The sequence below is a fragment of the Mycosarcoma maydis genome, chromosome 3 (assembly GCF_000328475.2).
Source record: "Mycosarcoma maydis chromosome 3, whole genome shotgun sequence".
Classification (NCBI taxonomy): Eukaryota; Fungi; Basidiomycota; class Ustilaginomycetes; order Ustilaginales; genus Mycosarcoma; species Mycosarcoma maydis.
In genome coordinates this window covers 1,286,317-1,299,141 of record NC_026480.1, presented here as the reverse complement: position 1 = coordinate 1,299,141, position 12,825 = coordinate 1,286,317, and the positions used below count along the sequence as shown (strand labels likewise).

General features: G+C 52.8%; 7 protein-coding genes across 7 annotated transcripts; 4 read left to right on the top strand and 3 right to left on the bottom strand.

The window, feature by feature from the left end:
* UMAG_01908 (uncharacterized protein) lies at nt 1–1,125 on the top strand (the record flags this gene model as incomplete). The annotated part of the gene is made up of 1 exon (XM_011389536.1): nt 1–1,125. One exon carries the CDS (start codon nt 1–3, stop codon nt 1,123–1,125), a length of 1,125 nt encoding a protein of 374 aa, XP_011387838.1.
* Nucleotides 1,126–2,479: 1,354 nt separating this feature from the next.
* On the top strand, nt 2,480–4,018 carry UMAG_12175 (uncharacterized protein; the record flags this gene model as incomplete). Its single annotated transcript, XM_011389834.1, has 1 exon — nt 2,480–4,018. One exon carries the CDS (start codon nt 2,480–2,482, stop codon nt 4,016–4,018), a length of 1,539 nt encoding a protein of 512 aa, XP_011388136.1.
* A 215-nt stretch (nt 4,019–4,233) lies between these two features.
* Nucleotides 4,234–4,827, bottom strand: UMAG_01906 (mediator complex subunit NUT2; the record flags this gene model as incomplete). The annotated part of the gene is made up of 1 exon (XM_011389535.1): nt 4,234–4,827. The coding sequence occupies one exon, from the start codon at nt 4,825–4,827 to the stop codon at nt 4,234–4,236; it is 594 nt and encodes a 197-aa protein (XP_011387837.1).
* Nucleotides 4,828–5,181: 354 nt separating this feature from the next.
* UMAG_01905 (putative ubiquitin thiolesterase L3) lies at nt 5,182–5,904 on the top strand (the record flags this gene model as incomplete). Its single annotated transcript, XM_011389534.1, has 1 exon — nt 5,182–5,904. One exon carries the CDS (start codon nt 5,182–5,184, stop codon nt 5,902–5,904), a length of 723 nt encoding a protein of 240 aa, XP_011387836.1.
* A 118-nt stretch (nt 5,905–6,022) lies between these two features.
* UMAG_01904 (uncharacterized protein) lies at nt 6,023–7,225 on the bottom strand (the record flags this gene model as incomplete). The annotated part of the gene is made up of 1 exon (XM_011389533.1): nt 6,023–7,225. The coding sequence occupies one exon, from the start codon at nt 7,223–7,225 to the stop codon at nt 6,023–6,025; it is 1,203 nt and encodes a 400-aa protein (XP_011387835.1).
* A 609-nt stretch (nt 7,226–7,834) lies between these two features.
* Nucleotides 7,835–8,908, top strand: UMAG_01903 (uncharacterized protein; the record flags this gene model as incomplete). Its single annotated transcript, XM_011389532.1, has 1 exon — nt 7,835–8,908. One exon carries the CDS (start codon nt 7,835–7,837, stop codon nt 8,906–8,908), a length of 1,074 nt encoding a protein of 357 aa, XP_011387834.1.
* A 222-nt stretch (nt 8,909–9,130) lies between these two features.
* On the bottom strand, nt 9,131–10,576 carry UMAG_01902 (uncharacterized protein; the record flags this gene model as incomplete). Its single annotated transcript, XM_011389531.1, has 1 exon — nt 9,131–10,576. One exon carries the CDS (start codon nt 10,574–10,576, stop codon nt 9,131–9,133), a length of 1,446 nt encoding a protein of 481 aa, XP_011387833.1.
* Nucleotides 10,577–12,825: the final 2,249 nt, after the last annotated feature.

Genomic DNA, 12,825 nt, shown 5'->3' with positions numbered 1-12,825 from the left:
ATGACTCCCAACAAGCGCTCTCGCGCATCCTCAATAGCTTCCAACGATGGCGCCACCGCCATTGCTACCGCTGCCGCTGCCGCTGTCCCCTCGTCCAGTCATGCTGCCAGCACCTTGCCTGCCTCGGGTCCACTCGTGCATGCATCTCAAGATCTTGACGACTTCCAAGCCTCCTTCTGGAGATACCAAATGGACCTCGTAGAACAAGGTGGAGATGCGGATGGCAACATTGTCGACTTCAAATCCGGTTTGCCCACCCAAGGCCAGCTTCCGCTCGCGCGTATCAAAAAAGTGATGAAGTCCGACGATCAAGTTAAGATGATCTCGGCTGAAGCACCAATCCTATTCGCACGCGCTTGTGAGATCTTCATCTCCGACTTGACATGCCGCGCCTTTCTGATCGCTGAAGAGCACAAGAGGAGAACGATCCAGAGATCCGATGTCACCGGTGCTATTGGTCGCTCAGACTTGTTTGACTTTTTGATCGATATTGTCCCTCGACACGAGAGCGTCCCCAGCAGCAGACTGCCCGGCGGAGGCGCCGCCAGACGTGAAAAGACAGGCGAGGGAAGAGGTCTGGGTCGATCCAACGCAGATGCAAGCGCAAGCACAAAGCAACAACAGAACCAGGCTGTTTCATACGACAATCATCTTTTGCACAGCATGGCAGGTGCCTATGACGATGCAGAAGCCTCGTCTTCCACAACAGCGGCGTTAACAGAAGAAGGAGGGGCAGGATCCTCATCACAATCGTACAACATTCCTCACACTAGTAACGCAAACGTCAACGTCGGCCACACACCCATGTCACATTGGATCCACGACAACTCAGCCGATCAACACTCGTCCCAACCTGATGATCATCACGCCACCCACTCGCACCACCACGCAGCATCTTCCATCCATGCATCACATCCAGGTGGGGCGTCAGCTGCTCACGACCATCAGCAACCTCATCACCATGCTCACCATCACCATCTCGCACAACACGCTGGCAGTCACCACTCGCACCACCATTCACCGCTAGACTACGTCACCTCATCGTCCAACGCTGGCACTCCCAACAGCATTGGCGCTGGCAGTGCCACTGGCGGAGCCTGGCCGCACACCTTTTCTGGCTTCTAATTTTGGCGCAAACAGAAGTGCCAATTTACGAATCGGACTGCTTTTCACATGATTCTTGCTCTTTCGGGTGTCTTTTTTTTGTATTGCTATGGTAGCTTGAACGGGCGGCATTTCGATGCTTCGCAAACCGATGATGCTCCGAAATGTATCATCATCAACACGTTCTAGCTAGTGCAGATCCTTGTCGAGACCATGCAGAGAAGCGTGCGGATAACTTTGTGTTTCGCCTGCCTTTCGGAGGCGCAGTTTTCCCACATGATTGACGTTAGCTTCTTGTGCCTCGCAGCAGGCGAAGAGGGGCAAAGAAGAGATCAATGTACGGCTTTCACAAGCAATAAGCCAGGATCGATGCAAGCGTCTGATCCCTTTCAGACCTACTTGGTAGTATCGTCGACGTCGAAAAATGTTAGCAACGAGATGTCCTGGCGCGCTGGGTTGCGGAGAAACGTGACCCTGTGCCGAACAGACAGACACATAAGCCGAACTTGGCTTGAGAGGTTGGCAGAGCAGTGCGCGTTTCTATTCATACTATTTTGTCGGCTAGCAGATGTGGTTCTCACGTGTTGCTCGTGATACGATCTGATGTGATGTGATCTGTGATCAGATAGGTGCGGTAATAAGCAGCAGAAGCCAACGCGAACCAGCCGCAATGCGGGGAAAACCCCGCGATCCAATGCATAAAGCTCAAAGGCATCCACGACCCTCAATCCTTGGCGCAGTCGAGTGAGTTTAGTGCAGGTTATGTTGTTCTCACACGCCTTCGAGCTTGGCTTCGTAGTCTTGTTCCAAGCAAAGGGGTGATAATGGTACACTAGCGTGCTGCCCAGCCATTCCCCATTCCCGATTGTTTTCTAAGGAACGTTCGACATGTCTGAGCGTGTGCCACAACAACCACGAATCACAGGCTTGTATGCACGAACCATATTCTTTAGGTTTCGCTTGTGGCTCTCAGCTATCGCAGGCGCTGCACCTACCGGCAAGGCTGGCCCGAGTAACCGAAAGGCTGACAGATTGACAGGTTACAGTTGCAACTCTTGGTCTGGAATCAAACCATCACATACCGTTGCATTCCCAGCTGCTTGTCGCCCTTGACTGCATTGGGCAGCTGACGTGTCTGCGCAAAACGCACAACGCCTCATTCGCGATTGGTGCGCACTGGACAAGGGTCCTATACTCACGACCCTTCTACATGCATGCTACGCAGCTCTATTTCCCCTCCTTCCCCGCCCTGCTGAAGCTGAACTTGCTTCAAATACCCCGCATCATCGCGCAAACTCATGCATCCATCTCCTCCTCTTCGACTCTTGTCCCTCCTTTCTCGATTACATTTGCCCACCATCGTCTTTATATGGAAATGATCAGCTGGCACATTTGGGCCGCCGCGCTGCTAGCCGTCCACCTGGTCCGTGTGCAGCTCCGCCGATTCTCGCACTACCGTCACATTCACAAACGCTATGGTACACGCTACTCTCTCCCCAGTGTCGGTGCCAATCCGGACAAACCACGTATGATCGATTCGTACAAGGGCATACGCGATGCACAGCGCATCGCGCGTCTGTCTGGCAACTTTGACTATCCGTTTGTCTTTGCAAAGTCGCTCGAGTTTGCGCTCTTCCGAACCTATGGTATTCCCACCATCTCTTCGCTCTTGTTGCACACTGGTCAGCTCGGCAAAGCTGAGAATGCAGGTCGTCGATATGTCGATACCGCCGCCTTGATTCAGGCGTTCATGACGTTTCCCGTGCCTCGTCTGGATCTACCTGACGGCGGAGAGGCGGAATCACGTAGCTCGGACGACGGCGACGACAATTGGGAGCATTTCGGGGAAGATCCCGATGACCCTCGATCGTCTATCGCTTTAGCCCGTGTCAACTATCTGCATGGCAGGTGGAAGAGCAAGATCTCCAACGACGATCTCAAGTACACTCTCAGCACCTTCGTTATCGAACCTGCCAAGTGGGTTGATCAGTACGAATGGCGATCCTTCAGTGCACTCGAAAAGGAAGCGCTTTTTGCGCTCTTCTACCACATTGGTAGATGCATGGGCATCACCGACATCCCTGACAACCTGCAAGACTTTACCGAATGGAGCCGAGACTATGAACGAAACTACATGGTTTTCCAGCAGTGCAATAAGGACGTTGCGGATCACACGACCAACTTGCTCATGTATGCTCTGCCTCAGTTCGCCCATGGATTTGCAAGGAACCTCGTCTCCTCGTTCATGGACCAGAGGCTCAGAGAGGCGATCGGCTATCCTCCAGCGCCTGCCTGGATCGTGACGTTCAAGGACGTCATGTTTGGCATTCGCGCCTTGGTCATGCGAACCTTGATGCTACCAAGGAGCAAGCCTCTCAGCAACATTCCTGTTGCAGCCGATGAAAATGGACATGTGTTTTCGATCGAAAGTCTCCTCTCGGACGGTATCCCTGCTGTTTGCCCTGCTTCTGGCGCACGTGCTCAGGATGGCAAGGTGTGCCCCGTTGGCGGACACCTCCACGCTGATGCCCCGACGTCTAAAGATGCCGAAAAGCGGTTCAAGCCAGCCGCTTGGCGGATGGAGCTGTCGTGGTACGAGAACGAGCCGGTCTACGCGCGCGCTTTCCCCAAACATTCGGCTGGCTGGTTGGCAGAAGAAGTCAAGATCGCTCTTGGTCTCCTGCGCAGACAGGACCGAAGAGGAGCCCAACGATGGATGCCCGCCACGCTGCCTGTGCCGGAAGCATTCAAGAGCAACACCGAGAACGGCGAGCCAATTCAAGGGTTTGGCGGATTCCGACTCGAAGAGATGGGTCCCAAAGGACTCGAATTCAAAGGTCGCAAAGAGGTTCTTGAGAATGCAGAGAAGCTGTACGGTCGAAAGATCGACGGAAGGTGGGGCTTTGATCCATGAAACTTTGCTCTTGTCCGTGTTCACCGCTGTCACATGGCTATCTGTATAACGTTGATACTTTGTTTCGCTACAGTTGCAATCGTGCGTGCTTGCGCGTGACTTTGCCTACAAGTATCATTTGAGCGAGTGTGAGACGCAAGTGGAATGAGGCCATAGCCGCCGTCTGGCTTCCGGCGAAGGGTATAAACGCGTCGATTCGTGTCAGGCAAAGCTCCTTACTTGGTCTCGGTCGACTCGGCCTGTGCCGCCTTCAACTCTGGGAATGCTTGATCCAGCGCAGCATCCAATGTAGCCTTATACCTTTCCACTGCGCGATGCTGACCGTAGCTGTACTGATTCTCACTCGCCAACCGATTGACAAAATTTCTTGTGTGGATATCTGGATTTTTGCCCGTATCGAGCATCTCGAGGACGTCTTGTGGAATCATCATGTGTGCTCTATGCAGTTCGTCCTTGGTGGCATCGAGAGCTGCTAGAGCTTGGATGCATTCGTTGACTTTGTTCGCAACGAGGTGCTGCGAGCCTTCCTGTACATCGGCAGAGCAAACCGCGAGCTGGTAGAGCAGGTCGACGACGGAGCGCACGCGCGTTTCCAGATTGATACGCACAGCTTCTGCTGCGTCTACTGGTGTAGCAGCTGCTGCTGCTACCTGTGAGGGCGCCACTTGCGCAGGTGCAGATGCGGACGGAACAGCGACATTGATCGTGGAAGACGAGCCGTTCGTCGCACCTGGTTGTGGTTCAGGAGAGGGCGAGGGCGATGTAGGTGTGATTTGGCGGGGTCGTCGAGTTCCCGCTGTCGACGACATAGTGATATGTATGAGCTGCTCCTGGGGAGAACCGCGCACGTTCTGCGCCTTAATAGTACTCAAATCCGAGCTCACACTTACACATTCAAGGTGTAGAGAACAAGGTGTAGGGAAACAGGGTCTTGAACAGCGACGAGCGTGCAAAACCAAGTCCGAGACCCGCTTTGTGCCGGGATCTAACATGAAAGCACCTTCTCCGCGCTCTGTTTTCTCCACACATCCTCCACCTTTTTCGACTCGGCCACAACTTGGCATTGACCATCATCAGCTTTGCCACAAACAGCGCTTGCTCACCGTCCTGATCACGTCGAGGTGCACGACTTATCTCAACCAACGGGAGTTATAATCAAAAGTATGACCGAATCAAGAATGAAGTGGGTGCCTCTCGAGTCGAACCCAGAGCTGTTTAGCAGCTGGTGTTCATCGATGGGACTGGATACCTCCAAGTACGCGTTCCACGACATCTACGGAACCGACGCTGAGCTTCTTGCTATGGTGCCTCAACCTGTTGCTGCTGTACTGCTACTCTTTCCGATCACGCCTTCGATGGAACAGCTTCGCCAGGCCGAGAATGCGACGGCTCAGCCCTCGCCTTCCGACTCTGACATTCTGTGGTTCAAGCAGACGATTGGCAACGCCTGTGGCACTATCGGTCTTCTCCATGCGCTGGCCAACTCTTCCGCTTCCACCGCGATCAAGCCCGGCTCACCACTCGATACGCTCTTTGAAAAGGCAAGAGCAACGCAAGATGCGCATGAAAGAGCCGACATTCTAGTCAACTCGAAAGAGCTTCAGACGGTTCACGAGGCAACAGCGAGTCAAGGGCAGAGTCAGGCTCCCGAGGACCTGGACAATGTCATTTTGCACTTTGTCTGCTTTGTAAGAAGCAAAAATGGCGAATTGGTCGAATTGGACGGCTCCGGCGGAAGGAAAGGCCCCATCAATAGGGGGAAGAAGGTGGCTTCTCAGCAGGATTTGCTGCCGGTGGCAGTGGATTATGTCAAAGACAACTACATGGCACTCAATCCGGAAGAGGTCAACTTCAACCTCATCGCATTGGCGCCTTCTTTCGACTAGTCGACTAGGTATGGCCGCTATGGCTGCGTTGTATTCATTCGATCTTGGCTACATGATTCACCATTGAAAATTCCTTACTTCTAGCCTCCACGACTCTACTTGGTTCTTGAGGCGACGTTCAGAGATGACCCTGGTTGGCAGCCCTGACAGCATGGGCAGCAGCAGCATTGAAATCATCGTGAAAAGCGAACTCGAGCCCAGAAGCCTGCAGAACTTTGGCCGCGTCTTCCGAACCGGTGCCTTTCATCCTCACCACGATCGGCTTGGTAATCTTGTCGTCCTTAACAGCATCGATGATGCCTTGTGAGACAATGTCTGTTCGAGTGATACCGCCAAACGTGTTGATGAAGATCGCTTTCACTGCCGGATCTCTGTTTAGCGTCTCCACGGCTAATTTGGCGTTGGTGCGATTGGCTCCTCCCCCGCCATCTAGGAAGTTGGCTGGTCGACCACCTGCCACATTCAGGCCATCCATTGTAGCCATGGCGTTGCCGGCACCGTAGCCGAAGCAGCCAATGTTGCCCTCTGGTAGCTCTTTGCCATCAGACGCTTGCGTAAGAGTTGGAGCATCCACATCGGAGAGTTTCACGAAAAACAGGCCACTGTCTTCGGCACGTGCTGTGTTGGTGTGGCGAGGACGAGATTCGAAGTACGGCTTGAGCAGCGGTTGACGACGAACGGCGAAATCGTCAAACTCCATGTAGGGTGCTACCACTTTAACCTCAGTATCGCCTTGAGCAGGTACAAGGGTGAAGCTGAACCAAAGGCCTTCGTACTGATCAAAGACCTTCCACATTGCTGCAATAACATTTTGAGCCTCTTTGCTTGCCAAGCCGTGAACAAGTGATATTAGCTGGCTTTCGGCGAGCGACGAGGTGTTGGATCGTACAGCCACATGAGAAATCGATGCAGGCTTCTGTTGACGAAGCTTGAGAAGTCCTAGACCTCCTCTGCCGAAGTACGTCTTGTCGAGCGGGGCGAGAGAGGAGACACGAGCCGATAGGATGCTCGGACCGAAGAAGTTGCCAGTGCGGGCGTCAGCATCAGCTGGCCATGATTGTGGGTCTCGATCGGCTGAGATGAGCACTGCCACGCCTTGGTCGCAGATAGGCAATGTGTTAGAGCTCGATTCGATCTTGACGCAGCTAGCAATGCTCGCACCAGCTTTCGAGAGGAACTCGGGGATGTCCTTCGACTCCAGGTGAAAGTCGCGCACGCTAGAAGGAACGTGACAAGTAAAGATGGTCGGACGACAGACGTTACTTGTTCCAGCCCAACGCGGTATCGATAGACCAAGTCTTGATGCGCTTCTGGCCAGCATGGCTGCAACCTGCGATCGTAGAGGGTGGAAAACAAGATAGAACCTGGATTCTTGGCTATTGGAAATGTTTTCAGGCGTGAGCAATTAAGGCCAATGCTGTCTTTGCAGTCCTCTGTTGGTGTCAAGAGATCGATGTTGGACACGGATATCTTTGGCCACAGGAACCAGGGTGACCACGAGTGCTCTGTCGCCTCGAAGCTTACCTTGTGTGGAGTGCGGGAATGATCAGTGCGCCTTGACAGCGTGGTGCGAATTTACGATGCTAGCCCAAAGTGCAGCTTAATGCCGCCAAGTTTGTGCGAATTGGCCACCTGTTCCTGCGAAATACAGCTGCTGGCTCGTTTCCCCACAAGCGCATCCAATCCTCACGAGAGTGCAGACCGTAGGCTCGGCAAGCGTTAGGACTAGCACTCGTGACTGTGACGGGGTTATCGTGTACGCCTTGTAAACACCGGAATAGCTCTCTAAAAACCGCGTAGCAATGTGATCGTCTGATGCCGCACTTTTCCGTGTCGCTCTTCCTTGTTCAACAGCTTCGAGACCAGCTAGGTCGATTGAGACGTCCACCACAAGACTTTACCATCTTCCCGCTAATTGTCCAGCATTCAGATGATGATCGGTAGCAGTCGTTCAGCGATACGAGCAAGCCGTGCTGTCAAAGCATCAGCATCTCTCAGAGACGTCAACGCCATGTTGCGGCGAGGCTTTGCATTCAGCACGCGTCTTGCGAACTACTCGAACACGATCCCGAACCTTGCTGCGGGTCCACACTCGAACGTGATTGTACAAGGCTTTACTGGCAAAGCATCCACTGTACACACGCAGATCTCTCTTGACATGGGTACCAACGTTGTCGGCGGTGTAGCACCCGGCAAAGGCGGTTCCAAGCACCTTGGTGGACGGCCTGTGTTCAACTCTATCAAGCAAGTGTTGGATGCTGGCATTCGCGTTGACGCCACTTCCGTCTTTGTTCCACCTGCGCTAGCAGCTGATGCGATCATCGAGGCTATCAACGCAGAGATTCCCCTGATCGTCAGTGTAGCAGAAGGCGTGCCCGTCAAAGATCAATTTCGAGTTATGGAGGCATTGCACTCGCAATCCAAGTCGAGATTGCTCGGCGCCAACAGTCCGGGGTTTTGCAATCCACGAGGATGTAGAATGGGAATCTCGCCCTTGATCACTTGTGCGCCTGGCCCCGTGGGTATCGTCTCGCGTTCAGGTACGCTCTCGTACGAAGCCGCCTATGCTACAAAACCCATCGGACAATCGTACATCCTCGGTCTTGGAGGCGACTTCTACCCAGGAACCCGTACAGTTGAAGCGCTCGAGTTTCTGTTCAACGACCCAAACACGCAAGCTATTGTGCTCGCCGGCGAGATTGGCGGCACCATGGAGGAAGAGGTATATGCTCTGCTCCATGATCCAAATTGCAAATACAGGCAGGCGCACGACAAGGACAAGTTTGTGAAACCTATTGTTGGCTTCATCGCTGGTCTCAACACGCCTCCTGGCCAGATGTTTGGCCATGCCGGAGCCATCTGGAGAGACAACACCAGCAGCGCAGTGGAAAAGAAGATGATGTGGAACGACGCGGGCATCCGCATGGCTGATGCAATCGCCGATGTCGGCAAGTTAATCCAGCAAGAGATGGACAGGTACGGTATCAGAGCGAACAAGTCCTAGCATCTCTCAGGCCGCGCACCGCGAGACTGCTCTTCTCCTCAAGACATCTGTGATCACATCTTTGCGCAAACAGCCATAGTTATGATCGAAAGCATGAATCTGCGTTTCGGAGAAAAGAAAGCCTGACCGAACAAAACAAATAGAGAATCATAGCAAATATTGCTATAAGAAAACTAGACTAAGGTGACGCAAAAGAATGACCGAGTTCGACGTATCAGACCCTCATGCAGAGGTACTGTTGCGCTTCGAAGCGACTTGTGAGGTAGCTGCCGAGTTGGCAGCCGAAGTGTTGGTCTTGGAGTTGGCCGAAGTACGAGCAGTAGGGTTCCACTTTTCGAACTTGATAAATTCGCGGAAGTGGCAGAAGATGGCCATCAACGAGGTGACTGAGTACCAGATGGGCGTGCAGAGCGCAAACATGATGATCCCGCCCATGTGAGTAAAGTGTGACCGATTTCTAGCTTGGATACACACGGTCAAACCCAAGCAGATCAAGTTGGCTGCCAGGGCGAACATTGACAAAGAGTAACCGCCAAAGTCCTCGAAGTAGCGCGTCAAACCTTGTGTAGGAATGTTGTAGCAGATACCGGAAGCCAACATGAAGACGAGCTGCGAGTTGATGTAAAAATAGAACTCGCGGTAGAGAAGGAGCTGGAAGAGGCCGATACGTGAACGCCAACCGTTGCCGTCAGAATACGCACCACGACGGATGGAAGGCAACGCGTGTCGGAAAGCGACTTGGGTCCAGCCTTGTGCCCAACGCAGACGCTGCTTGACGAGAGCTGGGAGCGTTTCCGGGGCGAGTTCGTAGGAAAGCACTTTGAGGTCATACTCGATACGAGCACCGGAAATGATGGCGCGTAATGATGAGTCAATGTCTTCGGTCAACATGTGCTTCTGCATACCCAGCGTGCGAAGCAGCGATGCGTTCCAGTGTCCATTGGAGCCACCGAAGAAACCATAACCTTGGATCTCGGCACGACCAGAGTGCATGACACCGTAGATGAGGTCAAACTCAGAAGCGATCAGACGCGTCATGAAGGTTTCCGAGTAGTTGTAAATACAGCATCTGCCCTGGATAATATCCACACCTCCCTGCATGAAGCGCTTGGCGACCCAGCGAAGCGCATCCGGTTCCGGATAGTGATCCGTGTCGTAGAGAGTGATAATTTCGCCTTTTCCATCGAGAGTGAGAAAGTGGTTAATGTTGTCGGCCTTGGAAGTGGACTTGGGCACCTTGATGATACGCAGGTTGGGGCGCTCCTTGGCAAGGTCGCGGAGTTCAGTCTCGATGGGTTCGATGGGATACGGCGTGTTGTAGCAGACATTGACCGTCATACGGTGAGCGGGGTAGTTGAGCTCGCGAAGAGCGTACTTGACCTGTCGCATGATGATCTCTTGCTCGTTGGGAAGGTAGGCCACAAGCACAACATCGATAAAAGGCCACTCCTGACCGTCCTCGAGCTTGAAGCCGTGCGCCTTTGCGTGACGCCATGCCTTTCGTGCATTGATCGACGGTCGAATACTTTGCATGGCTTCTGTAGATACGGAGAGCGCAGTGAACGTCTGAAGCGCTACCAACGTGTACCAGATTGCACGATGCAGCCCGGCAGGGATGAGCAGATAGAAGAAGAACGAAAGCACGCTGTAGCAGATCAGCATGATCATGGGCGTCCATCCGTAGTACCATGCCGATGCTTGCGCCAGCATCTTTGAGAAAGAGGAAGCGGCCATTGTGTGTGTTGGGATCGACGCAGAAGCTTTGACCGCCGTAGACCCAGTTTAAAATTTGCCAACCAACGACAACGTGGACAATGTTGATAGGAGCAGATGACGGAAACTTAGACGAAGAACCAAGCTTGCGGCCGAGATGGGATGGGATGGGTCTAGGTATAAGAGATGACAGGAGATGGGCAAGCTGTGAGTTGAAGATAGTAGGGAGCGTTGGGTTGATTGCTGCGATAGGGTAGAAGTGGATATTGGCAAAGCTCACAAACTGGAGGACAAGCTTGGATAGATATGGATACTGCTCAAGAGAGAAAGAAGGCTTGGCGTCATGAAGCAAGCTGCCCTTGATTTCGCAGACACCACTCAATAGTTTTTCGTATACACCACTCCAGACTATTGAGAACAACGGCTACGGCATTGCCTGAAGTGGTTCGGCATGCGGCGCTACGATGAAGCTGCACAGGTCAATGGAGCTGGGCGCCACACAACTTGAAACAAAACGATTGACAATCGTTCGGAAAGCTGATCAGCTTCTTGTGGTGTGAGACACTATAATTCTGAAGATGAATTAGAGGCTCAGCGGCATGCGTGATGCTGATTCAAGTTCGAACGCCGGATGATTCAGGGCGATTCGTGATTGTGCTTGGGGCTCGGCCTCCACGACCCGAAACACACATCTAGAGGCGGTTAAGCGATCATGGATGGATCGCCATAGGTGTCATGAGCGGCAGTCAAAGACAGCAATGAAAGCGGACGTTATTTTAAAAAAAAAATCATTTCTGAACGAGGAAAGTTAGAAGAGTCACAGAGTGGCAAGGTTGAGCAAGCACACACCCGTATGCGGCTTGACGGTAGGCACGAGGGTCAGCGAGGCGGTTCTGGAAGCGAAACCTGGCTGCAAGCACCGCATTTCTCATTCGTGATTCGGCATTAACTTGGTTCATCGCTTGATCTTCCTTAGACGCAACAAAGTTGAAGCTACCATGTTTGAATCCCACGCCATCGTACGTGGTCTCCCTTCTGTTGTTACATAACTATTTTATTTTCGGTTTGTTTTTGCTTCATGACCAGGAGCTCCGCTTCATCGACCTTTCTCCTCGTCACCATACTGCAGAGTGACTTGGACTCCATGTTGGCAGACGTAGCTGCCCGCGACCTTCCCATTCAGCTTCCGACCTTTCGTTCAGTTGCGCGACGAGCACATGTTGGGAGTAAGCAAAGGGCTGTTTGTATGTGATACTATATCCAAATCGTGAATGACTTTTGTGGTCGGAAATTCATGTTTATCATCTCACACGCGAGACAGCTGCAATGCGGAGCCCGAATGCTAAACCGGACCTGCTTGATGTCAAACGAGGCTCGTGGCTGCAGAAGAGAGGGCCAAGACTTCAAAGCTGTGGAACATGTATCAGACACTCTTGATTGCTTCTCCGACGGCTTTCTCCGACAAGCTAGTGGCGCAAAAGTGAGACACTACATTTAAATATTAAAAACAAAAAAGGGGAAAGGGGCAAGAGATCGCAACATCTCTGGTTTGGATGGTCTATAACTCACGACTGTGTATAATAAACAATTCGTGATTGCGGCTCGCATACATCCCTAAAAGCACACATGCACAGGCTTGGGAATCATCCCCCCCGCGGTTCGAGCTTAGGGCTGCCAATACACTACAAGCTGGAGAAACCGCCAAATTATACAAACATCTTCAGCGGGGCCAGGTGTCCATGCTGGCCCAAATCAGAACCGATCACGCGGGTACAAATTCATACTTCAAGGCGCGCAAGGTCCCAGGTAAAGCCGACAAGTGTGATATCTGTGGGAGCCAGGAGATCCGTCTCCATCTCCTCCTCTGCCACAGCCTTGCACTTCGTCGAAGGCGGCTTGAGGAGTTTCTCCGCCAGGCTGGCCACCTGACCCGCTACCAGCACATCACATCCTTCAAACCGATTCTAAACGAACCAAAGTTCGCTATAGCGGTGACTACGTACCTGAGAGCGCGCTTCCCTGCGGGTGACGCAACGTTGTCGTCCAGTACACAACCGTCCCCCACTCCACCACTTCCCCATCTAGCCTATTCTGAGAAACCCACTTTGGACAACAATGCAAGGCAGCACGGCTTATCACCCCAGACGTCGCTCGGATCCTCCTGCTCTACCATGTTTCATGACTCAGAAGGGGCGGCTTTAACC